The 26,887-nt window shown below is 40.8% G+C and overlaps 7 protein-coding genes and 1 long non-coding RNA gene across 21 annotated transcripts; 5 read left to right on the top strand and 3 right to left on the bottom strand.

Annotated features, from left to right (window-relative positions):
• Window positions 1–12: 12 nt before the first annotated feature.
• LOC116930102 lies at window positions 13–6,065 on the top strand. 2 transcript variants are annotated; one of them, XM_032937468.2, is made up of 9 exons: window positions 13–2,572; window positions 2,641–2,953; window positions 3,038–3,678; window positions 3,736–4,049; window positions 4,114–4,423; window positions 4,495–4,671; window positions 4,732–5,294; window positions 5,390–5,565; window positions 5,632–6,065. In XM_032937468.2, the coding sequence occupies exons 1-9, from the start codon at window positions 383–385 to the stop codon at window positions 5,757–5,759; spliced, it is 4,812 nt and encodes a 1,603-aa protein (XP_032793359.2). In that variant the 5' UTR covers window positions 13–382; the 3' UTR covers window positions 5,760–6,065. The 2 variants fall into 2 exon arrangements, with proteins under 2 accessions (XP_032793359.2, XP_032793358.2); XM_032937467.2 differs by having other exon boundaries at window positions 14–2,572; window positions 2,641–3,678.
• Window positions 6,066–6,146: 81 nt separating this feature from the next.
• On the bottom strand, window positions 6,147–12,535 carry LOC116930105 (protein FAM214A). Of its 3 annotated transcripts, none has more exons than XM_045178940.1 (8): window positions 12,483–12,535; window positions 9,119–9,242; window positions 8,902–9,023; window positions 8,491–8,722; window positions 7,638–8,423; window positions 7,372–7,565; window positions 7,097–7,306; window positions 6,147–7,020 (listed from the first exon to the last, which is right to left on the bottom strand). In XM_045178940.1, the coding sequence occupies exons 4-8, from the start codon at window positions 8,587–8,589 to the stop codon at window positions 6,855–6,857; spliced, it is 1,455 nt and encodes a 484-aa protein (XP_045034875.1). In that variant the 5' UTR covers window positions 8,590–8,722; window positions 8,902–9,023; window positions 9,119–9,242; window positions 12,483–12,535; the 3' UTR covers window positions 6,147–6,854. The 3 variants fall into 3 exon arrangements, with proteins under 3 accessions (XP_045034875.1, XP_032793362.1, XP_045034874.1); XM_032937471.2 differs by having other exon boundaries at window positions 9,119–9,704; window positions 12,483–12,520; XM_045178939.1 differs by lacking the exons at window positions 8,902–9,023; window positions 9,119–9,242 and having other exon boundaries at window positions 12,483–12,534.
• A 31-nt stretch (window positions 12,536–12,566) lies between these two features.
• Window positions 12,567–15,004, top strand: LOC116930106 (TAF5-like RNA polymerase II p300/CBP-associated factor-associated factor 65 kDa subunit 5L). The gene is made up of 7 exons (XM_032937472.2): window positions 12,567–12,899; window positions 12,966–13,108; window positions 13,170–13,379; window positions 13,439–13,607; window positions 13,677–14,288; window positions 14,347–14,515; window positions 14,602–15,004. Exons 1-7 carry the CDS (start codon window positions 12,798–12,800, stop codon window positions 14,889–14,891), a joined length of 1,695 nt encoding a protein of 564 aa, XP_032793363.2. The 5' UTR covers window positions 12,567–12,797; the 3' UTR covers window positions 14,892–15,004.
• On the bottom strand, window positions 15,005–17,593 carry LOC116930107 (transcription elongation factor B polypeptide 3). Its single transcript, XM_032937473.2, has 7 exons — window positions 17,270–17,593; window positions 16,345–17,195; window positions 16,186–16,280; window positions 15,912–16,111; window positions 15,703–15,846; window positions 15,464–15,632; window positions 15,005–15,391 (listed from the first exon to the last, which is right to left on the bottom strand). The coding sequence occupies exons 1-7, from the start codon at window positions 17,336–17,338 to the stop codon at window positions 15,315–15,317; spliced, it is 1,605 nt and encodes a 534-aa protein (XP_032793364.1). The 5' UTR covers window positions 17,339–17,593; the 3' UTR covers window positions 15,005–15,314.
• A 665-nt stretch (window positions 17,594–18,258) lies between these two features.
• LOC116930110 (protein disulfide-isomerase A6 homolog) lies at window positions 18,259–20,069 on the top strand. The gene is made up of 4 exons (XM_032937477.1): window positions 18,259–18,420; window positions 18,485–18,690; window positions 18,751–19,502; window positions 19,590–20,069. The coding sequence occupies exons 1-4, from the start codon at window positions 18,408–18,410 to the stop codon at window positions 19,912–19,914; spliced, it is 1,296 nt and encodes a 431-aa protein (XP_032793368.1). The 5' UTR covers window positions 18,259–18,407; the 3' UTR covers window positions 19,915–20,069.
• A 366-nt stretch (window positions 20,070–20,435) lies between these two features.
• Window positions 20,436–21,468, top strand: LOC116930111. 2 transcript variants are annotated; one of them, XM_032937478.2, is made up of 3 exons: window positions 20,436–20,567; window positions 20,637–20,793; window positions 20,855–21,468. In XM_032937478.2, the coding sequence occupies exons 2-3, from the start codon at window positions 20,715–20,717 to the stop codon at window positions 21,415–21,417; spliced, it is 642 nt and encodes a 213-aa protein (XP_032793369.2). In that variant the 5' UTR covers window positions 20,436–20,567; window positions 20,637–20,714; the 3' UTR covers window positions 21,418–21,468. The 2 variants fall into 2 exon arrangements, with proteins under 2 accessions (XP_032793369.2, XP_045034876.1); XM_045178941.1 differs by lacking the exon at window positions 20,436–20,567 and having other exon boundaries at window positions 20,574–20,793.
• On the bottom strand, window positions 21,457–22,435 carry LOC116930113 (UPF0488 protein C8orf33). 4 transcript variants are annotated; one of them, XM_032937484.2, is made up of 5 exons: window positions 22,283–22,435; window positions 22,125–22,199; window positions 21,901–22,066; window positions 21,696–21,830; window positions 21,457–21,630 (listed from the first exon to the last, which is right to left on the bottom strand). In XM_032937484.2, the coding sequence occupies exons 2-5, from the start codon at window positions 22,152–22,154 to the stop codon at window positions 21,476–21,478; spliced, it is 486 nt and encodes a 161-aa protein (XP_032793375.1). In that variant the 5' UTR covers window positions 22,155–22,199; window positions 22,283–22,435; the 3' UTR covers window positions 21,457–21,475. The 4 variants fall into 4 exon arrangements, with proteins under 4 accessions (XP_032793375.1, XP_045034877.1, XP_032793373.1 ...); XM_045178942.1 differs by having other exon boundaries at window positions 22,125–22,216; window positions 22,286–22,426; XM_032937482.2 differs by having other exon boundaries at window positions 22,130–22,199; window positions 22,283–22,360.
• Window positions 22,436–23,495: 1,060 nt separating this feature from the next.
• Window positions 23,496–25,429, top strand: LOC116929966. 7 transcript variants are annotated; one of them, XR_006651176.1, is made up of 6 exons: window positions 23,496–24,164; window positions 24,236–24,440; window positions 24,522–24,566; window positions 24,650–24,952; window positions 25,021–25,093; window positions 25,168–25,429. It is a non-coding gene; the product is annotated as an uncharacterized LOC116929966 (long non-coding RNA). The 7 variants fall into 7 exon arrangements; XR_006651179.1 differs by having other exon boundaries at window positions 24,312–24,440; XR_006651180.1 differs by having other exon boundaries at window positions 23,496–24,136; window positions 24,312–24,440.
• The last annotated feature ends 1,458 nt before the right edge of the window (window positions 25,430–26,887 follow it).

Consider the following 26,887-nt stretch of genomic DNA (forward strand, 5'->3'; position numbering starts at 1 on the left):
GTCAAAATTTCCATGTCGTGTCCCTATCCCCCACATAGCGACTCGCAACACAACGCGAACAGTGACGCCAGCCTTTAGTCACCGACTGAACATTATTAATTCGAACAGAAAATCTCGATTCTGCGTCTGTCTATCACCTGTGATCCAAACCGTGTACTAAAAGCAATGCCGATTTTCACTTTATTTTGAACTCAACATTATAAATAAGAACGTGTTGATACATTCAATCGAAAGTCGCTTTCGGTTCAGCAAATTTGACACTTCTTAAAAGTTCTATAGGCAAAAATGAAGTATACTATGTCAATATTTGTGTGACATTAGCCTTATTTCAGATGGTCATCATGGCTATATGAATCAATGAAAGAAAACTTTGTGCTGCAGTATGGAGCAAGCTGTCATTGCTGAACCTGAAGTTGTAGAGAACAACTCAGAGGTTGAAACTAACCAGCTACCAGATGTTGGGCAGTCCAACACCTTGCAGTCTGGTGAAACTTTAGTGCCAAATGTCAGCAGTGATGTTGCATCAACTGGTGATGTTAGTATGACTGCCACAAATGAAAACCTCTCTGAAAACACATCCAATGAAGATAGAGAAGGTTGCAGTCAAGGTGCTGATTTAGATCAAGTTTCCAGCTCAACAGAGACTTCTGTTGGGCAATGTAGGGATGCTTTACCCTCAGTAAGTCATCAAATGGTGGTTATTCCAAATATGGAACCATATTTAGAAGATGGGTCTCTAGATGGAACACCAAAAGAACTTCAAGATCCAACATCATCAAACGGAAATCTATTAACTGAAGATACCTCAAACCAAGAACCCGAGTTGAACCATGTTGCTTCTCCAGAGCCAGACATACACACCCTACACGAAAATGGCGAAGAGCAGCTGGATTTGGTTTCTGAAACTTGCCACACAGAGGAGCAGCCTGGAGAAGTTGTACTTTCTGAGGTTATTGAAGAAACTCCTAATGATGAAGCTACAGCTGAAGGCGATCAAGTGGCTAGCTGTAGTGATCAGTTCATTGAAGAATCAACAACAGCAGTATGTGATGGTACAGCAGCTGTAACAGATTCTGAACATTATCAGACAGCAATATTACCAATAACCAGTGAAGAGGTTGTGCCCGAAGACGAAAACGTCCATCCTCAATCGGGAACTGCCAACGTTGAACCCGTTATGGGAGAAGCTGAACAGATAGGTCAATTTGAAAGTCTTCAAGCAAACGTAAGCCATTTTACAGCAGATGGCACCTGTATGGAAGGTGATGTAGCTAGCGCAGACCAAACCCTAGTGACGTCGTTGTCCACTACGGAAATGACATCCCATTCGGAAGTATCCGAAAGTGGCACAGTTTTTATGACAGCCAATGAAGCAAGCAACGAGACTGAGCAAGAAGAGAATGGCCCAGAATCTGCATGCGAGCTGGTAGAGACAAATGAATCAGTCGGAGAAGCAGCCATCTTTAGAAATGATTTCGCCGATTCCAGCACACTGGAAATGGAGGAAGGTGAATTGGTGGCTACGGAACCAGATGATTCGATGATTCCACAAGAAGATTTGCAGAGCATGTCTTATCAAGAACCAACCGAATCATCCCCAATAGATGAGTCAGGGCAACAGGACTCATTCAGTGGAAGAACTCCTCCCGAAACTGAAACTGTCGATTCGAGCGTTGATCACACCGTCCAGGCACAAACTGGCCATATACCGGAAGAAGGCACTCTCAACGCTGAAGACTACCAAAGAGAATGTGCTGAGGTTGAACCCATTATCGACGCAAATCTTGGAATTGACCAGGTTGATAGCGGTACCGCACAAAGTGATTTTGTTGATGATGGAGTCGCGGAATCCGGTTTAGCTGATGAAGAAGCCATGGAAACTGGCCAAATTCTCAGCGGTACAGCAGATAATGATTTCGTAACTGTTGCAGCTGACCCTGTCAATGAAGAGCCCGGTGAGTCTACTGGTAGCCAAAGTATTATCCCTGATAATGCTGTTGCAACAACAGAAGGGGAAGTAAGTTATGACGATCCTGTTGGAAGCGGAACCATTGAAGAAGAAGCTAACGATGCACAATCCATTGAGACACACTTAATAGCAGCGCATCCCATGGAAACTCAACCCGTTGAGAATATTGAGCCTCAGACAGTCGACGAAGGAGTTGATTCTAGTTACTATATGAATTCAGCACACATTGAACAGCCAGATGGGACTATCGCCGAAAGCGTGGATGCATCGACAGACATCGACAACCCTACATCTTCTCATCTAGATCAACATTTTGAGAATAACGAAGTGGATAATCCGGAGTTAATCAACATGGATACAAACTTGTCTAACCCAACGGCTGTCTGCGAAGCCGATAGTTCTGCTGTCGGAATGGAAGATTCTGCTTACGAGACGCAACAAATGGTTGATACGCAGAACGTTTATGTGGTAGAAGATGATGGCCGGCTGACTCTTAACTCCGTCGAGCCATCCAATTCTATGAATAGCTATCACAATCCTGAGAATGCCATGCTAGTAGAAATGGCTCCACTTTCTACCGATGGATCTTACGTCGATTCTCAAGTATGTATAATTGTATCTTATCGTATCGATACGGAGTTATTCAGCCCTCAATTTAAATTATCAAACAGGTGAATTACGTCGATGCCGGGCAAGAAGGAATGATAACAGATGCGCAAGCTGCCGAGCTTCTCATGCGGGTCAGTGAACAGAGACCCATGTCCCTCCAGTCACTTCAGCAAGATTCTTCTTCTTCCGGCCCGTACGTCCAAGTGCAGTTAGCTCAGACCGTCGAAGGCATAACCCATCTAGTAGAAGTTCCTGTTTCAGCCCTTGCCGGATATTGCTTACCATCGTCACTCGTCTACTCAACTTCGGGTGGAGGCACTTCGACGAGTGGGGGCTCGGAGATGACCTGGGTCCAAATGCACGACAGTTCTTCTGGTAATATTGATCAGCATCACCTCCGAACGGAGAACAAATTCTCGGATATTGTTTCTGCATCCATTGAAGCAATCGGTTTTCCAGAGTCTTCCACCCCAGGGGCAAACATTCTGTCTCAAGCAGAACAGATCTTGATTGCCTCGGAGAATGCCGCTCAAGAATCTGCAGCGGCAGCAGCAGCGTCAAGCAATTTTGAATTTGATGAGAGTTCTAATTCTTCCATTACGTTAATGAATGACAAAGCCACAACTTCTTACCCAAGGCCAAAGAGGGAAAGCATTGAATCCAGAATCCATAAACTGCTCCGAGGTGCCAGTGCTCCAGGGCTAGAAGTTGTTGAGGAACCTATGCATGTGCCAGGAAAGGCGTCACCCAGGAACGTCAAACTTGGTCCCGTGCAACCGACGAAGCCTACCGTGTCGTCTGCTGCTTCCACAGCAGCCACTGTGACGTTGAGCTTGAGTCCAAGTCAAACCAAAAGACCTGGTCGACTGGTTACAGCCACCACTTCGATGGGGCGTACTGTAACTATTCCTACAGTTTTCACTGCTACAAATCAATCAGCAAATAAGCCTTCTGTGTCAGCATTACCACCGGGAAGTGTTGATTATTTTATGCCTCGAGGAGTGAGTAAACGCAAAGCACAAACCTTTAAAGCTTCCAAAGTCAACGCTTTAAATCCAAATTCCATCGATGTGGAGCCAGCACCGCCCGAAGAAACTCAGGTAATACGCCGTCTTTCAATTTTATTTTCGTGAAAATTGTAAAATTTATTGGGTTAGGTTAAACTTGCAATGGGAGGCGACACGTTAGATGACGACGATCTGCATAAGGATGATGACGATTTCAACCGAGCCGTTCTATTGCAAGCCCGGCAACGCCTGCAGTCAGAACAAGGCACGAACTATAGATTTGCAGGTCGTTCATCCTCTTCAGCCCATCTCTCGTTACCGGCTGGAGCGGCGAAAGGAGACGAAGAAGATGTTACCCCTGCAAAGAGAGTTAGGTTATCCTTTCCCCCTGAGAAATACGCCAATTTAGAGAGCATCAGTTCATCGTACATGGCCGAACTTCAAACCCCCAAATTGACTTACACGTACTACAAATAATATAATCGATGTCTAGTCAAGCTTTAAAAAAATCTTTGAATTTTTCCTAAGGATTCCTCGAACTCGGCAAGTTCGACCGAAAATCATCAAGGAGGCAATTAGTATTGACAATGCACCTAAACCAGAGAAAGAGATAACTGTTCGTCTGCCATGGATGGATGAAGACGAAGACCTGAAACGAAAACGCACGCCTCCACGCATCATCCGCCAAACGGTAACGGCGGAGCCGAAACCCAAAGAAATTGATCTATCAGCGTACGACCTAGACGTAGACTCGGAACAGTCTGATCAAGTGATCGTTATCGGACTGGATGAAACCGGTCAACAACCATCTGAAGAACAGCTGACGGCCATTATTCAGGTACTTTCTCTTTTCAAGAACTGCTATCGCTTTAACAAAGACTGATAATGCTCTTTTTTTTTTTTGCGCAGGCGGCCATGACCAAACGTGAAAGTATGGGTTCAGATCGTCCGGCTTCTTCTCAATCAACGCTGCGGTCCTCAAATGTTTCCGTAGCGAGTGGCAATATACAAAAAACCTACGCTATGAAGCGTAAAGCAGAGGAAGAGAACGGTGTCGAAACTGAGGAAAATGGTGTCCGACTCAAGGTATTTTTAAATCTGGTTCTTTCTCAATGAATACGTGAAATGATATTTTATCGGATGCAGGTCATTCGGACGTATGATCGGGGTCTTGGCGCACCACGTAAGAGACCGCCTCGTTCAAAGAAGCTTTCAACGTTCCTTGAAATCTTCGAATTCGAAGAAGATGAGGAGGAAGAAGAAGATGAAGAGGAAGTGGATGATCTGGAACGTTTCTCACAGGCCCTGGTCGATGAGGAAAATGCCATAAGAGAGAAGGAAAAGACAGTCTATTCAAAAAAGCCAAATATGTCAACATCCAATAATATCGATGCTTCAACCTCGGCTTTCTCTCGCGGTCGAGGAAGAGGAAGAGGTCGTGCCACTAGCCATGGTAGTTCACTACGCCAAATGCAGGATGGGCCCGGCACCACTGCCTCTCCGACAATCAGAGGCGCGCGTTCACGAGGAAGGCCGCCCCGTGGATCGAAGATTCCCTTGCGCAAAGGAACAGATCCTACACATAACAATGACGCCACAAAAGGGGCGTCCTCGGAAGATGATTACGGCGCCTTTGAGGATGACGATGATGATTACAAGCCTAGAGGACGTGGCCGTGGTCGAGGCAGAGGTCAGAGCCGTGGAAGACGGTAATAAATGAGTTTATTATATTTCTCCGGCTATGCGCAGTTAGAGATATGCCTAGAAGAAATTCTCATGGTGATTGATTTCGAAATATTTCCAGGGGCCGGCCTCGGTCGTTATCAAAAGAAGAACCGATTGACGCTCAAGACGAAGAAGAGGAAGAAGAGGAAGAAGAGGAAGCTATGGTTCCTGGCATGCCTTCCAAACCTTGTCCGTTGTGTGAAGAACGGTTTACCACCCGGGAGGGATTCCTGGAGCACGTTGTTATTCATTCAAGTATAGACTCTTGTATCTCGGTGAAGCTATTCTGCACATGTTTATACGTTTGCTTTCAAATATCAGGTGCCAAGTGTTTGATGGAACTTTGCGAATGGACGAATCCAATTGCAAAGGAGAAGACGCGCATGAATCGGGAACAGTTGAAGCAACACATGTTGAGCGCCCACTCCGAGTCCATCCCGACAGCGTAGCATGTTTACCGCTCGTTTAACAAGAGTGGTGTGTGTAATTGTACAAAATGAGCCAACCTAATAGTTTCTCATCCTTGCAAGCCATACCGCCTTTTTCCTGCTGCTCTTTATAGGGAGGTATATCGTAATCTCTCGTTCTTCTGTGTAGCTATCTCTAATTTTGTTTTCAGGTTTGAGTTTGTTTTCCTTTGGTTTGGTGACGTGGATAATTATTATTTTTTCTTCTGACCCTTCTCCTCACATGAAGCGCAATCAATTTTATGAGGTTGAAACAGTTACTACTAATACACACCCAAGTCAAATGAAGAAACCAGAGGTAAATAGAAGTTTGTAAGATTTCGGATCGAGTTTTCAGTCCAGGAAAAGATTCAGCAGGTATTTGTCTAATCAGAATTTTTAAACATTCTAGTGTGTATAGTCCACATTTTACATTTTTTTTTTTTTTTTTTTTCCCTTAAAGTAAAATTACCCACACGTTTCAATAGAGGGGAAAAATCAGACGTAACCGAAAAGAAAGCGCAGTAAAAGAGAAGAAAAAGGGCGTATCGCATCAAAGTCAAACTCAAACCGAATTCTTTTGACGCGATAGATTTGAGAAAAGAAAGAAGAGTGACTAGCCAAACAGCTACGTAGACATTGCTTACTTTTTTCCCCCAAACTAGTTCGATTTCTACTCAAAGAAACAGACATCCACCAGACAGAAAGACGAGAGAAGGGGGCGAAGAATACAAAGGCTTTTTTGTCTTCTTATCCGTCGTCCCGCCCTTCCACATTATAAACGATAAAAATCTTCATTTTCTCTAAATATAGAATTCGTCTTGACGAGCGACGGAAAGGTATTAATTACAACAACAGGGAAACAACGTGAAAGACAAGAGAGTCCAGTTAGCCACAAGAAGGAGAGAAAAAAAAAAATTTGGTCTCGCAGCCACCCGAGACAAGATATCACAGCTGACCGAAACACGCACAAAACGTTGCAGAAAAATCTTTACGACGATTTCAATTTTTGCATGACATAATTTTTTTTGCGATAGTTTTTTTTTTTTTGTTTCTTTTTCCATTTTTGTAGGAGACAATATTTCTCGTAATAACTTCTTAGCGGCTGGAGAAGCGTGGGCTGGACGGGCCGCGTGTGAAAGATTTCCACTCGTAGGAGCTTTCGGCAATGTGTGCCGAAGCCGTATCGACATCCGACTTGCGCAACACAATCATTCGGATGTCTGTGTGCAAGTGGATTCGACCGGATTTTGAACTGCGAAACCTGATGACAGAGAAGCGGTAGAATACTGTTATTAAGCAGGATTGACTTTTTATTAATTGATAAATGAGCTGGATACCTGAGATGAATGAGGTAGCGGAGCCATTTGGCAGAAACAGGAGAAGCGTCCGTTTCGTGTGATGGCATATAAAAGGTCCGCTGGCGGAGAAATGTCTCTGAATTTGGAGGCATCTCTGTGAGGTCAAAGAGAATAACGAACATCTTCACAACCGTTCCCTGTGGATTGAAGAGAGTCAGCTGCACAGTTCCCCTTCTGGGTACTTGATATCTGCAGGTAACAAATAAATCGTTGAATTCAATTGATCTCGGGTCCTTCTTGGTAGTGATTTATACCCTTTGGCACCAAGATTTAGATGTGCCAGATATGGAGAGCCTGATTTATCCGATTCGAATCCGCCAATGTTGTAGAAGAAAACGCTGACTGGGAGCAATTCGTGAGACGGGCAAAAAGATCCACTAGCTCCTAGCTCAGCGCCGAATCCTTCTACGGTAGACATGGGTTCGAGTCGTCCGTTCAACAAACATTCCTGATTTGCGAAATATGGAAAATGATGGTACATAGCAGGACATGAACGCCACGATAAGAAATTGTCTCTTACCTCGAAGCTACCAAGGAGAGGGGATGACGACATGCGAAGTGGTGGTGAGCGGAGGAATTTGTTGAGCGGAAAACGTTGGCCTAGTCGAGGAGTTTTGGAATCAGTTCCGGAGGTACACGTCGTAGTATGGAACAGCAAAGAAGCCGCAGAGTTAAGCGACCGCTGAAAGCGCAGTTTGTCATCCGTTGTTGGCACATTCTTTCCTGCCTGAAGAACTGGAGCCATTTCCGGTTCTTTTGACTCCGCTTCGCTCAGTAATTTGTCAGCGAAACAGTCTTTCCGAGATCGTCGACTTCGACCTCGCTCAACCGGCCCAACTGCGGGCTCACGATCCAGTCCACGCCTTCCACGCTCCAAATCATGGCCCCACCGATCACCGTGACCCGCCGGCAATTTCAAATCGAGTACGTCGTCCTCTTTTTCACATTTGCAATCATGTTTCCCGATTCGATTACAGTTGATTCGCATCCGATCGTCCAGTAGTTTCTTTGTACTTCCATTAGAGGGCGGCTGTGGTGGTGGTTGGGCCCTGTATGCCGGATGGAGAAGTCTGATGGATTCGAAAGACGGTGAACTGGATCGCGAACGGGAGCGCTGGAGGCGCTGGAGACGTAATTGCGCTGGAGGCATGTCGAGAAGACCTTCGCCCAGACAACTGCTGCTGTCCTGTTTTCGTTGCAACTGTCGTTGGCCCACATCCGCATTCTGTTTGGGTGTGATAAAACGACACTTTCCACAATGAACATGTGGAATTACATCCGTCCGAGGCAGCGAGCTTACGGAAACCTACAGGGATAAAAAATTATTGTTATGGTTGATCCAATTCCGGAAACAAGAAAACAGAAGAACGAACTTTGATTGCATGTGTGCCGAGCCGCCCAACATGTGCCAAAGGGAAGTGATGGTCGACTGGTTGGGATCCGAATTTGGAGGCGAAAGCCTCTCCGGGCATTGTCACTCGATAGAGCAGCTGCTGAGGCCGAGATCCGCTGCTCTTGTTCAACCAGGCACTCAGCTGCGAAAAATGGAGAAAGGAGCGGACGGCCTGGACCAAACAGATGCCGGCAATGCTTGCTTCCCCATCTCTGATTTCACAAACGAAGAACAAAGTAAGCCAAGTGAACCGCACATACCCAAACGAATCTTTTAATAGCGAAATGGTAACAAATCAGCGAAAGCTTTTGTGATTCTACTCTTAGCTGTTTTACAACCAACGTAATCAAGTATCGTGACTGGAATAGAGAAAACTTGCGAGAGAATATACTTTTTGGGCGAACACGTGACAGTCCAACGTTCCAGCAGGAGAAAGTCTGGATGGGGCGTGCAGGTTACTTCAACTTGTTTGGCTCGCTGCGAACCGTGACTGCATTCGGGCCCCACCAAAACCTGCACAAGGTCAGAGATCGTGTTTCTTTTTCGTCCCTTAAACTAATTTAAAAACCAAGTTTCTTTTTTCTTTTTTTTTTTTTTTGTTACCGTACCTCCACACACAATGGCACTCCATTTTTGCCCAGGAGGCAAGCGTGTTTTCGTAGATGCTGAAAACGTTGACACTCAAGCTTGTCAGGTGTGCAAACATGGTGTCCTGGCCTGCTCCCATTATTGCTGTGATGAATGTTGTGGTTGTTGTTATTATTATTGTTGTTACTACTGATTTGGGCATGACTGAAATAAGGTGGGCAATGAGGGCCCTCTCCGTAGCCGCGCCCGCTATCTCCGCGGCCTGGCACTCGAGCCTCTAAAATGAGTGTACCGAGATCGCAAAAGACATCCAGCGGGTCCGGCTCGTTCTCTTCAGTCAGCCTAGCATGCATTCTCGTATCGCAAAACTTTCCCGTTTCTCTCTCGATCAACTTTCCACCAAAAAACAGAAAAAGAAAACAAAAGTCTCTGTGTCTAATCCGCAATCACTACTCGGTTGGACAGTTCACACGATCGACTGGCCGATGGATAGATGTTGAAACAGCCGCAATCGAGACCAGTCACGTTATCGTCAAGTCTGAACGGCAACATAAACGTTTGAAAACAAATAACCGCGTTGCCGAATTCCATACATGACCAATCCACCTGTAAACGAAACCAAACCGTTATTACGTGATCACAGAAGAGAATCCCTGCAGACATGAACAATCATTGGAGCCACACTGTGATCACGTGGTTTTCGCAAGATCATAATGGTTTTGCTTCTATTTGCCCTTTTTAAATTTTATTTTTTGCTTATCTAAGTACCATAAGCGAGTGAAGCCAACGACCTCTATTTCTTCTTTTTCCCCCTTAAAAATTGCAAGTTGCAGTGGGGGAAAAAGAAGGAAATAATGTATTCATTCAATGTTTTCTTTTTCTTATTTTACAGCGAAGGAAAACTCCGACCTAAGGTATCAACTGTCGACGCAACCAAATATTTTTTTGGCTATGGTCCAAGTTTTTCCCTGACGTCATCCCTTAGCTCTACACTTGCTGATGCACGCCCACAATTGGAGCCATGGCGTTCAGGTCTGCCATAATTGCAGAAATATGATACGTGATGGAACGGGAAGAACGAAGAAAAACATCCGGTTAACTGTGCCAATTTTTCACTTTTAAGAAATTGCCAATTATTTCTGTTTTTTTGTTGCTTGTAGCTGGCAAACGTAAAATCTGGAGGAACATCACCGGATAAGACATAATAGGATGGAAATGAGACGACCGCTAGGTGGCATGCACTTCATAAAAACGACGCCCATGGACGCTCCAATGACGTAACTCTCTCTTGTTCCTATCTCATTATCCCTAATAATTCCATCCGTTTTTTTATTTATTTTTTTTTTCTCTTCTTCTTCTCTCCTTCTTCTCTCTCCCTCTCTCTATTTCTCGTTCAGGTTGGAAAGAAAGTCGCGTCTGTTATCTGTGGCCGGGCGGAAACCGGCACCTTTTCGTAGTCGTGTCGAAAACCGAATAGAAAGGGAGTAGAGAAGGAAACCTAATTTCACTGTACTTTTTGGCACAAAGCAATCATTTTTGCTCTCCTCTCTCTTTGGTCTTTCAATTCCTTCCCTTCTTTCCACCGTTCAAGGCTTTCATCAGCCGTTGCTTGCTACCGACCATTCGTCGGTCGACTATTTTAGGTTCGTCCTCGTCTCTCTTTTTCCTTCTTTTCCTTTCTTAAATGAGAAAAAAGAAAGGCTGTGAGATCCCGTTCGCGTTCTCGGCCTCTCTACAGAGCGTACAGAATCTAGGGAACAAAATAAATTGTGGGTTTGCGTTTTAGCGTGCAGCTGCTGTTGGCAAACAGTAGGCCTCCACCTTTCCCCCTTCAAGTTGAACGAACCTGATGCCAACAACTCACGTGATTCTATCGCACGCCCCTCTATAATTTCTGTTTTGTTTTCGATTCTAAAGCTCGGCAGCTCCTCCTCTTTTGGGATACGAAAGGTTGAAAGGCGGGGCTCGAAGATCTGGTCGGTAGCTCAGGTCGAGCTTACCTAACCCAATCCCGAGGCCAGCACAGAAACGAGTCGAGCTTCGTCAACAAGAAAAATGAAAACAAAAATACGGCGTGAGAGCCACGTGAACAGAATTTTATCAACTTGGATAACAAAGAGCCAGACAGGAAAATTTGGTAAACATTAAATCTTTGAAAAGTTTTCGATTCAACATTAACAATTCCCGTAAATCTCTAACAGAGCGTCGAGAGAGAGCTGCTAAACAAGGCAAAGATGGTTGAATTTTTTTTCTCGAAATCAAAACTTTCTCTCAACCCTGGCTTGCAAGTAAATCGACTATTCATGAGTTAACCAACTAACCCTTAATTGTTCTGAAGCAAAAGGATACTTAAAAAGAGTCTGAGAAAAGGTGTCAGTCCGCACGTAACGGTAATTTGGCCGCCCTAGCAACTGCAGTCCTTGTATCCGGCATTGATAATAGGCCATTGATTTTCTTTTTTTTTTTTTTTTTTGTCTTTCCTTCTTTTCTCCTTTCTCGTTGGGTTTTTAAAGAGCAAAGAAAGAGGATGGCAGGAAACGAACAAACAATAGCTCAAAGCTGATGTCCTCGACTGTTTGGTTAGAGGGCCTTCAACGATGAAGCAAGAGATCAGTTTGGCTCCGCAACGGCTCGGGGCAAAATAACTGGCCCTGCATGCAGCACTGGGGCAAAAGAAACAAAGAGAGATGGGCAGCAACAGAGGCTTAAGGGATCAGCTGATGCGCACCTCGTCATCGTTTAAAGGGAAAGAAGTTTTTTTTTTTTTTTTTTTTTGTTTCTGGGGGAGGTCTCATCCATGTGCCAGCTGCCAAACTAGTTCTTTATTACTGAGGGGTCAAACCGAAAATTTAACAAAATATATATACAGGTTGAACCAAATATGACGTACCAACGTCATAGATATTCAAAGTGGGTCTTTGCTTGTATCGATTCTTTTTATCAATTGGTGGGTGAAAAAGGGGTTTGTCGTGCATTTTATTTCGGGATAAACAGTTGCGCACAGGCTCTTTGTCACTCGACGAAACGTCAATACTGAAACAGAGTTGGAAAACTTTGATAATTGAAAAAAGATTACACTCCGATATGTTCTTGTACAACGTTTGTGGGGTTTTTACGCACTTTCATAGTTTAAAGAAACGTCGACTTCAATATCCAAGGTTATATACTCCCGATCGTACGCCTTCCCTTCAAAGCTCGAGCAGGTTCTCACTTTAAAAGACAAACGTTGGCAGAAAAGATTCCATCAAACAAAGAACAAATATGGATGCTAACTATTCTCAATAGATCTATCAGTCTACCCCTAATGCTGATGCAAGTCACAATCGATAAAAAAAGATAGAGAATCTACTTAAAATAGGTGAAATGTATACAAAGGACTCTTACTGCGCTTTCGTCCGTACACGTCTGGAACTTCCAACTTTGTCCGTGTCTTCTATCGCACTGACCTGTTTCTAAGAGCAGACGATAGGTATCCCAATCGATTACCATTCCTTCAAAAGCTACAGCAAATTCGATCGCGCGAACTTCTTTTTATATTAATAACGTTTTACACAAAATCTAATAATTTTATCGACATTTTACTTTGTTTGTCTTGCATATTTCGAAGTTTATTTATGTATTGTTAAATGGCAGCTTCGTCGGAGGTTGTCATAGAAACGCAGTGTAATGTTGTTTTGGTTGTTGTAGTGTAGGGTAGACATGGAGCAGACTTCCTCTATTTTAGGAGGAAACATGAAAAGATCTAAATATGAAAGCATTATTAATGCTGCCGGTAGACATCTTTTAAAGCGGAATTGCACAGTATCTGATCCATTGTGTTTTCTAATTAAATTTGATGGCTGGCTGATATTGTGTTTCTCTACATAGGATTCTGATATTCTGAAAAAGAACAAGTTAAAGTTGAAGCAGACCACCGAGCAATTTGAAAACTCCTCCGTATGGAGCCAGAAGATAATTTCTGTTCAGAATTCTAGCCTTAGTGAACAAGAAGCAGATCTTCAATTCTCAAAGTAATACAATTCTGTCCATTTTTTATCAGCACCTCCTAATATTGTATGGGATGCATTCTAGATTGAAGGCATGGGTGGAATCTCTAGATGATGGTGCTAGAATCGAAATAGATGAAATTCTTTTTCCTGCATTTATTTCACTATACAGAAAACTTAATGTTAGTGGTAACACAAGTGGAGCAAGAGGGTTTTATGCCCGCAACCAGTCAAACTTTTTCAAAGTGCCTGAACTCCGGAAAATGGCTGAAAGATTTTGTTCAGAAAATACCAGGTAAAGTGCAATTTTCACAGTATTGTACCTGCAGATCTTTTTATATGATTGGTTATTAGTCATTTTATTCTGGAGTTGTCCCAAGAACCATATGAAATACTTCATAGTTATATTGGAAGCAATGAACACCCCCTTTTGCAACAACTACTTAACACAACCTTGGAGATCAGCATCATTAAAACGAAAATTGACTCCAGTGATCCCTCACAAGCAATTTCTAAATCACATGCAAGCAATTTCTTTTTAATATTTCAAATTAATGTTCATCTAGAAGCCAATAACTATAATTAAAAATAGGAAGACTCGTCAAATATGGAAGAAGTGCAGGATTTGATGGCTGCCATTTCTCGATTGGACGAACTTCCGCCCACTGCTCCGTTATTGAAGTTATATTCTATCGACACAGGACAAAGGAGAATGAGTGCAGCCTCTGCCTCACCCTGCCAAGGCTATCTTTCCTGTGGATTTCAAGATTCATCCGTGGCCATCTGGGATGTTAAAGAACTACGATCACCGTCTCTGTCGGATGTTAGTCGGTCAAATCTCTCTGAATCCTGCGCCATCGGCCTCTATCATCCCGTGGCTTCCACATTAACGTTCCCACTGGAATCCGATTCTTCCGTCTCTATATGTTTGGGACATACTGGTGCTGTTTATGCTACTCAGTTCACGCCTAATAACACTTACATGCTTAGCTGTAGCGATGACACCACCTTAAGGCTTTGGGATATGTCATCCATGGAAAATGCAGTAGTGTATCGTGGACACACTTACCCCGTGTGGGCCATGGATGTCTCGCAACAGGGCCAGTACTTCGCGTCTGCATCACAAGATCGTACTGCCAAAATTTGGATGTTTGATCGTACTTTTCCCTTGCGGATTCTAGCCGGCCATACTGCCGATGTTGATGTACAATCCTCTTTTCGAAATTTTCAATGTGAAACTAATTTTTCATTCTTCTTTACAGTGTGTGACTTTCCATCCAAATGGACTTTACTTGGCTACGGGTTCTGCTGATAGTTCTGTCCGTATGTGGCATGTCGCAGAGGGCAAAACAGTTCGCATATTGGTTGGCCACCGTGGCACAGTTTTAGCCGTTGCTTTCAGTCCTTGTGGAAAGTTGTTAGCTTCAGCTGGTAGTTTTATAGACAGTGCTATCACTATTCTGTGTCAATCTTATCTATTTGTTTTCTGTCATGTTCTTTTTTCGTTGTCTATTTAGGTGAAGATCATCGCGTTAAGATTTGGGATGTTGCTGCTGGGTCTATTCTTCATGATTATGCTGGCCATCACGATGTAATCCATGGATTAGTCTGGATCTCTGAGAATGTTCTTGGCTCATACAGCGCCGACGGTAACATACGGGTCTGGAATGTTACGCAGCATTCCTTTCCTCCGTCACAGCAATCACAGCAAGAGCTTGCGTCGTATTCAGTGTCGGCACCCACGAAAATCGTACATCTTGGTCGTGGAAACCAATCAACTTTGGTCTGCATCGCTGCTTCAGATTAGGATATCTGTAAATATTCTCTCTTTTTCTTATATATATTTTTTCTCGGTTAAGTGTTTTTAGTGTAATAGAAATTCATCGAAAACAGTTAATTCGTGTGAAACTTAACCTCGTATCCGATGAAAAAGTTCATTTATTTTTTTCATGTCCTGCTACATTAAAGCACCCTATACCTTAATAATTAGAGGGAGTGGTGGGTGGTGCTATAAAATCTCTTCAACGCTCGGTTAATTTTTACATGCGCACACAAATCTGAAAGAAGACAAAGGGGTATGCTCAAACATGTATAACACAGTCACATGACAGTTTTGTTTTTCGACTCGAGCAAAAATGATGAAATTTCTATCAAGTCGTTCCCATCGTTTAACTGAATGTTGCACAGTCTCGATGCCAGAAAAAAACTTCGAAAAATCCCTGAAAATGACTTATCGACGATAACGATTTTTCAAAGCTTTCAGGGTCTTCTGCATCAGCGGTGCAACCTTTGGTTTCTTGGCCGCAGCTTAAAGGAAGAAAATAAATATCAATCCTATGTCATGTTCTGAGCTTCTAAAACTAGAAGGCTGTATCTTACATGAGCTAGACGAGCTAGAAGATCGTGGTGCAGACGACTGCGTCATTTTAACTACTTCTGCCACTGAAGTACTTCCATTAGCAGCATGATTGGCGGAGGCTTCAAATGGGCGAGCCCCGGACTTGGCATTTGTCATACTTGCAAGAACTGCGGAAGACCCTGGTTTAACCTTAACATGATTTGAACCATCATCTATGATTTTCAAAGAAAGAACTTGGAATTTTCAGTTACTGACGTACCGGTCCCAGTTTGCCTCGCGGAGCTTTAGCCAAACTTTCAACAAAAGCCAACTTGGTGGTGCGCTGGGGTGTAGCTTTCGCCATAGATTGCTTGTGATTTGACGTAAGGCTCTTTAATCGTGCTTCGCGTTCTTCGTGGCATCTCTGTCGAGCCCCCAAATTCATAAATAGAGAATTTGTAAAGAAAATAATACGAGTAAGTAACGGACCACGTATAAATCCCGCCAAGTTTCCATTTCTTCTCTAACAGCTTTCCTGTATTCCTTTTGACAAAGAACCTTCCATAACTCATCAGTGTCTTCCAATAGATATGCATTGTGATCTTCAAGTGAGAATAACTGCTGAGAATTAGCCCTTTCAAGTACGGGTCGGATAAGTTCATAGGGGACTCCTCCTGTGTACTCCAGTGCTGAGGAAGTACGATAACACAACTTTAAAAGAAACATAAAAAAAAAGGTAATAAGATATCTTTAACAATGTTACCGTCTATATTTTGTTGCAGAACCCTGATGCAGCAATCGAATAAACTAGGAACATAAGCCAGACCGCTAGAACGATTTCCTGAGAAAACTTTCGTTCTACACACACAAAATGCGTAAATATTAAACTCTTAGACGAAAAAAAAAAGGAAACTGGGCGTACCTATTTCCTTTTTGCGAAAAACTAAGTGCACTAGTTAAAGCTTCTTCTGAACTTCTTGCTCTGTCTTTTAATGATGGCAAAGGGTCGGCAACAAATTTCAGAGGCAGAGGTTTGTAGTGAGGAGAAATTTCAAAATCCGTTGGCCGAATATCTAGAGATTTGGGGGGTGCAAGAATTGGTTTCGATACTATCGATGACTCGGGAATCGGCGGCGGCAAAAAAGAACTATTTTTCCTCTCTGAATTACGTTTTTCCTTATCTTTACTTTTTTTCTTTTTACTGATAGTTTTAATGCTACCGAGGGCATCTGCAAAGCTTTGCGTTGGGGTTTCATCACCATCTTCATCATCGGCGTTGCTGTTAGAGTCTTCCTGAGAATGATGCCTCTTTCTTGATGATCTGGAGCTTGACTTTGATGATTCACCTTCCTTTGAATCCCTATGTTTTTCAGATACCTTGTTTGATTTAGAGGTATGTTTTTCGGGTGACTTTTCTTTGGATGAACTACTTTTGCTCTTCAATGATGGAATAGGATCATCTTTTGATTTGTCCTTGTGAGATTCCTTTTTTTTCACATCCTTGTCTTTTTTATGCTGATTGGGTGACATGTTTAGATTGTCGCTTGTTGCTTCTAAATTGTGATGGCTGCTTTCTTCTTCTTGATGATCGGAATCACTTTTATCTTCTGCTGCAACTATTTCTTTCCATTTGCTGACAAGAGATCGTGCCTCTTCTCCCACAGCTCCTTCTGCTTTCCTCATGCCATTGATAGTCCGCCCAATACCAGTTGCTTGAAGATGTTCAACCCCAATAGGTAGTTTTGTCAATTTGTTTAAACAATGAAGCATCACCTCAAAGTTTAAAATTAATTAATCATTATTAATTTAAATATCAGGTGAAAAAATGAAATAATTTTTCAACTCACTTTGGAATCTGAACCATACTTCAGGATTTTTCTCTGATAATGCAAGATCTCCTCATTGGTAGATGACATAGTAGTTCGTTAGTACGCAATATGCAACGGTGACAACTTGATTTTCGCTTTTTGATAGACTGGATTGCAAGATTTTCTGCAGTTAGATGGTTATTGTTAACAAACGGTCATTAATTTCCGGTGTTGACTACTTCTGCATACGAGAGAGGGAAAAAATCTAACTAACGTGTTAAAGAGGTCGGGAAGAAGACAGAAAGAAAGAACTAGAGAAGGGTAAAAGAATATTTTCGATGTTTCACCGTTACGAGCCTTGCTGTTTAGGAATGACCCTCAGTATAGCAACTGAACGATAGCCATCTTGTAGCCATGGTTGTTATTAATATTATGGGCTTTGATTCGAGTTTTGCAGTTCAACCACAATTAAACGTAAAGTAGTCAAGATGCATAGGCGAACATTAAGAACGTGCTGCTGCTGCAAAGAAAAAATTACAATAAATAAAGAACAATAATACATGGTAAAAAGGGATAAGTGGTCATTAACTAATGGACCATAGAGATTAATTCACACTACTGACAAAGGACGTAGTTGATCAAGTAAAAAAAATGATATTAATAAAACTGAGATTATTTTTGAATGGCCAAACCACTTCTTGAACTTTCGGCTTGCAAAAAAAATAGCCGTTTTGGTAAAGGCTGGAAACCTGATGAGTGAATATAGCTGAAATTTATATTAGTCATTATAAATGCATTAAAACTGTCAGGTTTTGTTTTCCGTTGGCTTCCGAATTGAATGGACGCTAAAGAATTGCAACAATTTTACAAGAAAACCAAAGACAAATTTCAATTTGAAGTAATGCATTGTACTCAGTAACCTTAAAATTGTGTGCCATACAATTACAGTGTCAATTCTGACGTAGGCTACCATAGTCGATTTCAAGCAGACCGCCTTTTTGGTCTCGACCAATGACATTATCATACGTGTTTAGGGGGAGCGACTACGTGTCAAAATCTCCAAGAGTTCTTAGACGACGATGCTTTGATTTCAAGTCGGTCGCTAACCGGCAGTTTAACTTCATTGCTCGTGTTACAAGTACATAAATAAACCCGTGGTGGCAATATAGGTACAGCAATGATTAAAATAGGTAGTGTATTCAATGTCATGTGTTTCTGAACATTTTTTACTAACCTCCAATTTTAACCCAATAGCTTTTTACTGGCTCCTCATTTTTTTCGTGAGCTTGGCTCGCGCTTTGTATCCTTCCAGTTCAGAAGTCATCGAACTTACGCCGGGCAATTTCAATAAGCTTGTTATCAATAGTGATGAAGTGTGGGTTGTGGAATTCTATGCTCCATGGTGTGGTCATTGCAAATCACTAGTACCCGAGTACACGAAAGCTGCATCAGCATTAAAGGTGCAGACGTCTATTTAACAAATATTGTGGAATCAATTTACCTAATGTTTATTTGCATAGGGTGTTGTTAAAGTTGGTGCAGTTGATGCTGATGAACACAAGTCTTTGGGTGGTCAGTATGGTGTTCGAGGCTTCCCAACCATTAAAATATTTGGAAGCAACAAAAACAAACCAGATGACTTTAATGGTCAAAGAACAGCTCAGGGTATTGTGGAAGCTGCATTAAAAGCTGCCAAAGAAAAAGTTGAGGGACAAATGGGAGGAAAAAAGAAAACTTCAAGCTCAAGCAAGGATGATGTAATTGAACTGACGGATGATAACTTTGACAAACTAGTCCTGAAGTCAGATGACATCTGGCTGGTGGAATTCTATGCTCCTTGGTGTGGTCATTGCAAAAATTTGGCTCCCCATTGGGCTCAAGCAGCAACAGAGCTGAAAGGAAAAGTTAAATTGGGTGCACTTGATGCAACTGTTCACACAGCAAAGGCTAGTCAGTATGGTATTCAGGGCTTCCCCACAATCAAGTTCTTTCCAGCTGGACCCAAAACCGCTTTTTCGGTAGAAGAATATGATGGAGGCCGGACAGCAAGCGATATAGTCTCTTGGGCTTCTAACAAAGCTGCCGAAAATATTCCTGCGCCGGAAATTAAGCAGTTGACAGGTGAAGACGTTATGAGGTCTCACTGTGTTGAACATCCTCTTTGTGTGGTTGCTGTTCTTCCTAATATATTAGATTGCCAATCAGAATGCCGTAATGGTTATCTGAAAACTTTGGCTGATCTTGGAGAAAAATACAAGAAGAAGATGTGGGGGTAAGCATTTTAGAAATTTTAAACGTTATACTCGCATTGCACATATACTGTAATGTTTTTTTTTCTTTCTGTTTCATTATTTGATAGATGGGTCTGGTCTGAGGCTGGTGCACAGCCGGAATTAGAAGATGCTCTAGGTTTAGGTGGCTTTGGTTATCCTGCCATGTCCGTGTTCAGCTCGAAAAAGCTGAAATATTCCATACTGCGAGGATCGTTCGGGTATGACGGAATCAACGAATATTTGCGAGACTTGTCCTATGGACGAGGTTCAACATTCCCTGTCAAGGGAGCTGCCATACCTACCATACAAACAATTCCTCCGTGGGATGGTAAGGATGGGCAGCTTGAAGTAGAAGAAGAAATTGATTTGTCAGATGTTGACTTAGACGATTTAAGCAAAGATGAACTTTGAAAGGCTCAGCATACACATTGGTGCATCCTTTACTCGAATCCCATTTTCACGACCTCGGTGGGAGATGCTTGTTGAATCCTGATCGTAATTATGTTTAAAATTGATTTGTCATTCTTAAAATACATGTAATTTTTTCGACATTTGTCGCCATTAAACTGCGGTAAGTCACATTTTTGTATGTGTAGCAAAAGTAAGTAGCAACAATTTATTAGAAATAACAACTAGGGCGCCACATTGAGCTTAAGCAGGGTCGCAATTAAGATGTTAATGTTAAATTGAGAACTTTGGATTTTTAATGAGAATTTTTCTTCAATATCCTGTGATGTGGATGCCAAGAAGTGCCTCAGAAATGGCAACTTCGAGTAAAAAAGTACTTGAAGTTAGAGAAAAAAATCGTGGTGGCCGAACACTAGACTAACTTTAAGGAATTACAAATATTGGGGGCTTAGAAGACTTGCGCTAGAAAAATAAATAAAGTAAAGAAAAACATTCTTAGGAATCCAAAATTCACTGAAGCCTGAAGCCTGAAGCGTTTCAGTGAATTTGTCCGTCGATGATCTTACATACGACTAGATTTCTCGTAGTACGTCTACCACAATCGATGATCCAATATCCAAACTGCAAGAGTGCAAGTCGACGAACAGCCGTGTTTGGTAGCAGACGACTAACATTTTTGTAAAAAAGTAGAAGTGTATTGTAAGTCGTTACTATTTTTCATGAAGGCATACCATCCAGAGTAATTTGTAAACTCTAACCGGGAAAGAAAAAAAAAAAAGGGAAAAGGAAGAAAGAAATCAACGATGCTACGCAATATTTTTAACATCGGCAGGTTTCTGTCTAGCTCTCACTGCCGGCCAATTCGCCCACTACTTTCCACGAGTAAGTTTCAAAATTTCCACTGTGACTTTGCTGAAAATTCTCTCTTAATTACTTATCATAGGGTGTCTCTCTATGCAAGAATGTGGATCTCCAAAGATTGTTGGGCCAATAACTCCAAACATCCTTATCCCACTGATGCCAAAAATCAGCCCAACCACCCATGTCAAAAATGAAGGAAATAATATTCTTGACTTTTGGAAAGTGCCTCAGCATCTACCAACATCAACAGGATTTCCTGTCATAATTGATATTTCATTACCCATTAGTAGCCCAGATAAACCACAGCTTGAAAAGCAAGCTGCGCGGATGATTGTTATTAGACGAAGGAAAATGAAAAAGCACAAACTGAAGAAGCTAAGAAAAGTGAGGAAATTTGAATATAGAAGAATGGCTCTGAAAAGAAAAACCAAAAAAGAAAAAGATTTTCAGATGAAACTAATGGAACAGGTCAAAGAAGCTGAAAAATTTGATGCCAAATCACATGTTGAGGGCATCATCAGAGTAGCAAAAGAAGATATTTTGAAAAAACGGCAACCTCATCCTACTTTTAAGAGAAACCCATCATTGTATGATGGGAATGGTAACAGAATCCTTTTGAATCAACATTTATGTGGAAGGAAATGACAGATGCCTTTATAGATATAAAAATTGGTAATAAACTAGTTTGATGTGAAACATTTATTTATTCTTTTTTATCCCTATCAAAATTGAACCTAAAATTGTTTTCTGACAGTTGAAAATTGAATGTTTGTTTCTTGTTGTCAACAGCTGGGTGGGATTTCCTCATAAACTTTCCAGTACTTGTTGAAACCATTGCAATGGCAGCATTTTCTAAACCTAAAATTGAACACTGCTTAACAAGACTTCCCAGTTCTAACTCAAAGAGATGACTCAGAACATACCTAAAGGAATTTTTCTTTTTTCTAATTCCATTTTTTTTCTATAATCTCCAAAACTCACTTTCATGATACATCTTTTTTTCACTAATAACTCATGTGGATTTTCGAGGACAGCAATATCCTTTCTAATTGCATCCACTGTAAAACAAAAATGATTTTTAAAAATTAGTTTGTAGAGACAACTTGAAGATAGAATAAAAGTATAAACTTTGTTTGGATGTCAGCTTTTTGCCATTTAAGGACAACTTGAGTTGGTGAATACACCATGCTAATTCTTCGTCATTTTTTCTAGTCTGTTCATCAGAGATGGATAAACCGGGCACAGGAGTTTCTACAACCTGCCTTACAAGTGCAGGGGGCTTTTTAACTGCTGTCTGTTAACAGTGAAATATGAAATAACATTAGGAAACTAATAAGAAAGATACAAAATACCTCACGTATTGGAAACCGTTTAGGTGGCATGATCGTCTTGGTTCTACCATGGACAACTCTAACAAGAGAACGGGACTATTCGACAATTCCAATGTCGGCCATGTAATTTTTTTTGTTTTTTTATTAAATTTTACATTAACAAATTATTATAGACTTACTAAATAACCATATACTGAAAATTAATCCTTAATCAGAAATTTCTTCTTTTCTATCGATCGACTTTGGTTGATAGATAGCATACATTTCGAGTTCAGTTGTCAATTAGCAAGAAGTCGCGATTTTTGGTTGATAGATGGCATCGGCGGCCCGCCCTTTTCCCCTTAAATTATACGTTTCCTAATGCAGTTAGAATTGCCTTTGAAAGCTGCATTTAATGATAAATTTTTTATTTTTTTCCGTGGAAAGAGCCCACCCGACAAGCTTTAACACGGCGAGATAGAGAAGAGTCGTGTCCTGAAGTTAGAGTAGTAGTTAGAGTAGTCCATGGCTCTACTGGATTATTTCGGTTTTCAAATTTCCCATTAGACCTTCAGCGGATGCTGAGTTGCACCATCTCGCAATTCAGCCCAATCCCATAGTCCCATTCCCATAAACAGTGTTTTTTAATCTTAGCATTATCATGGTATATGGCCCCATATACCATGGCATTATTACTAGCCTAGTAATACTAGGGGCCCTCACTCCGTTCGGGAAGTTCGCGTTAGGATGGTGGGAGAGTGGGAAGGCCGTCAAAATCTGCGAAAAACGACATCTCATAGAATTCGACAAAAATCACACGGAATAATCCAAATAGAACGTTGATTTCGATTAAGCTGTTGTTTTTCTCGTTAAACCACATGTAAAAAAAAACAAAAAAACACAGTGCTGCCCTTTTTAAAACATAGTTTTGGGGTTTTTCTGATTCCAAGTGTTTGCTACTTTGGATCCGTTTCATCCAAAAATCGATTAACTGAGTGGAAAACTAATGTTTTATTTTGAATTAGCTTTTCCACAGGGCGGAAAATCACTCTTTCGCCCCGACCACCCCGACCCAAAACCCCCATTTTTTTGTTTAGTAATCCCCGCAAGAGGGTACCCATTTTCTGAGAGGGAAAATAGACATAGTGGAGGAACCAGGGGTTCTATGTCTATGACTCTGGATTAAAATTAAATTACCACGTGCGTTTAATCCCTCTTGGTTAATTTTATTTTTTATCTTATTGGTCAGCTGTCGATGGGATAGTTTTTAAATGTCATTTCGAGGCTTTTAAGGATTTTCGAGTTTTTTGGTTTTTTTCGAAAAAAGGTGATTTCAAAAGAGGCAACACTGTCTACTAAGCGCCCGTCCTCAGGCATGTAGAGAGCTTATATAAACAGTTCAACATGCAGATATGCGATCTTTTTTCTACAGGTTTTGCTGCAGTAAGTAAATATTGTTGTAGTCGTACGTTGATTTATGTTAAAAGCGTTTTATAATGTGCATTGCGCAATGTTTCATTAATCATCCCTTAGTTAATTTCGTTATTAGTTCTTATTACAATGTCTAGGGAAACATAATACTTTGTTCTTATCTGTGTTCAGTTTGTAAACTAAGCTAATATTCCTTAATTTTTGACACTTTCAGTAAGGAATTACTAATCACAAAAAAATAATCCTATTTTTGTCTAAATAATTTAATTAGGAAGTATCCCATTTAATAAACAGTAACTTTAACTATATAGTTGTGGAAATGCTAATTGATGTTGCAGTCTGTAATACTGATTTGTATTCCTGACAATTAATTTTCAAGAATTATCCTGTTCGCAGTCCCAGATGCAGTTGTCCCTGTATTGTTGATCAACAAATCTGGAAAAGATTTTATAATTGTTTTGAATAATAGAAATTTTAACTATCGTTACTTCATCTGTTACATTCATTAGCTTTTGTTCACTGTCTATAGATATTCAGGTGGTATTTCTACATAGGCTGTGATGCTGGCTAGAATTCCTGGCTGTGGCTCTGCATCTCATGGTAGTTTCTAGTTTGGTGAAATGGTGGGTTTGTAGAGTGGTGAATTATAAGGTGATAGTTTTTATAAATGTTATGACTTATGAATTTAATAGAAGTTGAATTTGCTGACAATTTTTATTTAGTTGTGGGGGTGATTTACTCATTGTTCAGGAGGTTTGAATGATTGTAAGTTACTTTTAATGAGGTCTTTATCTGCAGGTGGTAGATAAGAAGTTCATGTGTATGAAGATGGATGTGGAAAATTGGTGTTGGCTGCTGTGTGACTGGCTTATTAACACTAACAATTACCTGTGCCTGTATTTTTTCTAGTCCATTCTACAGGGCTAGGTAAGGACTTCAGAGCAACCTTTTAGTTCTATTTTGCTACCAAATCATAGGAATTGAAATTTTATTGCATTTTCATTTTAGGTTGCTCAGTATCAGGGAATTGCGAGCACTGAACTGGACTGCCAGGTAACTGAAGCATTTTTAGTAAATATAATTGATTTGATAATTAACATTTTATTTTTCTTGTTTTCACATGTTCTATTTTGGAGGAAATAGTGTCATGTATTTCGAGGAGGCTGTCAACCACGTAGTAGGGGAGCAATTTATTAAGGTACATAGAAATAGTTCTGTAGGCAATAAACGTTTTCTATTTGGTAGGTCCAAAGGGCTACCTGTTCTACATCTGGCCTAACTAAAGTAGTCAATGGACGGAGAATAGCATCTTTGATGACGAAGGATATGAACTTCGATTTGAAGCAACAAATGTTTAACCCGCTATTAGTGCTGGGTCATGCACTCTTGAATAGATTTGTCTAGAACATTTTTTAATGAATTGTTGGAGCCGATATTGCGTAAGGAATTTTGCTATTCGCAAGTGTTTTCAAAAGAATCTTGGATTGACAAGTTTTATTTCTTCTAGGCTGATTTTGGTGGTTCCCGGGACGTAAGGTTGAAATGGGTGCTAAAGGAATTTGTCCCTTAAAACTTCGTCGGTAGATTGTTTTATTTTCTGATATGAAACGATATGTCTGATGTATTTTTTATAACCAATTGAAAATCATTTCAGACCCCTATTTTCTATGGCCCTGTTTCCTCTGACTTGTGATAAATTCGCGGTGGTAAAGTCGTTACCTGATCAGTTGGCTAGAAGTATGCGAATGAATTCTGATTACGTTAATTCGCTTACGTGAAATTTCGTCCTTAGTAAATGTTATTTTTCGGTTCTATTAGCCACCCGATTGGTAATATCCGCGTTTGTCTATTGTACCGTTTTTGTCATGTTTATAATGTACATATGTTGATATATCAATAAAACAATTTTATGATAATTTTCGCTTTCAAATTTGATTACGATAATGATTATATTAGGATATTTATAAACCGATACGAATTTTTTTTTTCGGCCATTTTTTTGGTCGAAATTTTTGTGGTTTTTTAATGCAAATTTTTTTTTTTGCATTTTTTTTTCCGGCAAAAATTTTTCGGCAAAATTTTTTTCGGCAAAATTTTCCGGTAAAATTTTTTTGGTGGAAATTTTTCCGATTTTTTCGATGAAATTGATAAAATCAATGAAAATAAATTAATATGTGAACCATGTAGGAGAGGAACTCTAGACCTCTGAGTTGCTGTGCCGATGCTCTTCCATTGAGCTACTTCTCTTACAACTAAGTGTTTAATTTTGCATCATAACGCAAAAATGTAAAATGTTCTTGAAATGTCAAGTTGGAGATATAGTGGCCAATTCATGACACGATGGACGAGATATGGCCTGGAAACTTGACGCTGTATCTCCCGAATACCTGCCCAAGTACCCTACTCCAAGTGGCCACGTGGTGGTCTGGGGAACCTGGCTCAACGGCCCTGGGATCTCAACGATTTATTGCTCGAATCCCTACCAGATACCCCTCCCCAAATGATCATTTTGTGGTCTGAGAAAGAAGGTTCAGCTGCCCTAACGGCATCCAACCGGGGATATCTACCACGTATTTGTGATAATATTATTTTAGAAGTGGAAAGCATAATATGTATTCGGTATGCAATTCCATCAATTTGATACTAACTGGATTGCGTAATGTTACACGACTCTTAGGGGAATCGAACCCTGAACTTTCGGATCTCAATGCCGATGCTCAACCATAGAGCTACAATCACGTATCAATAATGACAATGTCCCTTTGTGATACATTTGTGATGTTGAATTGAGTTCAACAAATTTGGACTTGGAATACTTTTTGTAGTGTGATTCAAGATAAATTCTGATAAACATGTAAATCCATCTATTAGAAACGCCGTGAATTTACAATATACGTTTTTATTAATTTTGTTAACCTTCAGCCGAGATATGAACCCGAGACCTTTAAATTCGTTACCCAACGTTCTACCACAGAGCTATGATCCTTATATACATGCTAATCAGGCTAGCATATAGTTTGACGAGCCTATAAAAATTGCCATTTTTTGCCATTTAAATTTAAGTGGCGTAAGGGATATTCCTAAGGGGCTAAAAATTCAACAATCTTTTGAAAATAGTATTTATTTTAATCAAGCATTTTTTATTTATTTACCCTCGCGTTGACAATTGGTTGAAGGGAATGAACGCGCTTATTTTTTTATTACAATGCTGAAAATTCGTTTGCAGCTTTCCTTTAAAATGGTGAAAAATTTTGTATTGCAGACGTTCTAAGTTTGATTACCACGAATGACGACGTGTCAATGAGTTACAGCGATTATAATAAATTGTTTCATCTCCGATCGTCCTCTTATTTCTTGCAAGCGGCGAATCTAAC

The sequence above is a fragment of the Daphnia magna genome, linkage group LG9 (genome assembly GCF_020631705.1).
Source record: "Daphnia magna isolate NIES linkage group LG9, ASM2063170v1.1, whole genome shotgun sequence".
Taxonomy (NCBI): domain Eukaryota; kingdom Metazoa; phylum Arthropoda; class Branchiopoda; order Diplostraca; family Daphniidae; genus Daphnia; species Daphnia magna.

Excerpts from the sequence above, each read along its gene's own strand:
- LOC116930102 (XM_032937467.2), top strand. The coding sequence starts at position 383 with ATGGAGCAAGCTGTCATTGCTGAACCTGAAGTTGTAGAGAACAACTCA. Across the intron at positions 4,050-4,113 it reads ACCCCCAAATTGACTTACAC|GATTCCTCGAACTCGGCAAG; the intron begins GTACTACAAATA and ends ATTTTTCCTAAG. Across the intron at positions 5,295-5,389 it reads GGTCAGAGCCGTGGAAGACG|GGGCCGGCCTCGGTCGTTAT; the intron begins GTAATAAATGAG and ends AAATATTTCCAG.
- LOC116930105 (XM_032937471.2), bottom strand. The coding sequence starts at position 9,451 with ATGCATGCTAGGCTGACTGAAGAGAACGAGCCGGACCCGCTGGATGTC. Across the intron at positions 8,723-8,901 it reads GTCACGTGTTCGCCCAAAAA|AGATGGGGAAGCAAGCATTG; the intron begins GTATATTCTCTC and ends TTGTGAAATCAG. Across the intron at positions 7,307-7,371 it reads CTAAATCTTGGTGCCAAAGG|ATATCAAGTACCCAGAAGGG; the intron begins GTATAAATCACT and ends TGTTACCTGCAG.
- LOC116930106 (XM_032937472.2), top strand. The coding sequence starts at position 12,798 with ATGGAGCAGACTTCCTCTATTTTAGGAGGAAACATGAAAAGATCTAAA. Across the intron at positions 13,380-13,438 it reads TTTTGTTCAGAAAATACCAG|TCATTTTATTCTGGAGTTGT; the intron begins GTAAAGTGCAAT and ends ATTGGTTATTAG. Across the intron at positions 14,289-14,346 it reads GCCATACTGCCGATGTTGAT|TGTGTGACTTTCCATCCAAA; the intron begins GTACAATCCTCT and ends TCTTCTTTACAG.
- LOC116930107 (XM_032937473.2), bottom strand. The coding sequence starts at position 17,338 with ATGTCATCTACCAATGAGGAGATCTTGCATTATCAGAGAAAAATCCTG. Across the intron at positions 17,196-17,269 it reads AGTATGGTTCAGATTCCAAA|GTGATGCTTCATTGTTTAAA; the intron begins GTGAGTTGAAAA and ends TTAAACTTTGAG. Across the intron at positions 15,633-15,702 it reads CGCGAGGCAAACTGGGACCG|GTTAAACCAGGGTCTTCCGC; the intron begins GTACGTCAGTAA and ends AATCATGTTAAG.
- LOC116930110 (XM_032937477.1), top strand. Across the intron at positions 18,691-18,750 it reads AAGCTGCATCAGCATTAAAG|GGTGTTGTTAAAGTTGGTGC; the intron begins GTGCAGACGTCT and ends TTATTTGCATAG. Across the intron at positions 19,503-19,589 it reads TACAAGAAGAAGATGTGGGG|ATGGGTCTGGTCTGAGGCTG; the intron begins GTAAGCATTTTA and ends ATTATTTGATAG.
- LOC116930111 (XM_032937478.2), top strand. The coding sequence starts at position 20,715 with ATGCTACGCAATATTTTTAACATCGGCAGGTTTCTGTCTAGCTCTCAC. Across the intron at positions 20,794-20,854 it reads TCGCCCACTACTTTCCACGA|GGTGTCTCTCTATGCAAGAA; the intron begins GTAAGTTTCAAA and ends TACTTATCATAG.
- LOC116930113 (XM_032937482.2), bottom strand. Across the intron at positions 22,067-22,129 it reads ACCTAAACGGTTTCCAATAC|ACAGCAGTTAAAAAGCCCCC; the intron begins GTGAGGTATTTT and ends CACTGTTAACAG. Across the intron at positions 21,631-21,695 it reads AAAAAGAAAAATTCCTTTAG|GTTTAGAAAATGCTGCCATT; the intron begins GTATGTTCTGAG and ends GTTCAATTTTAG.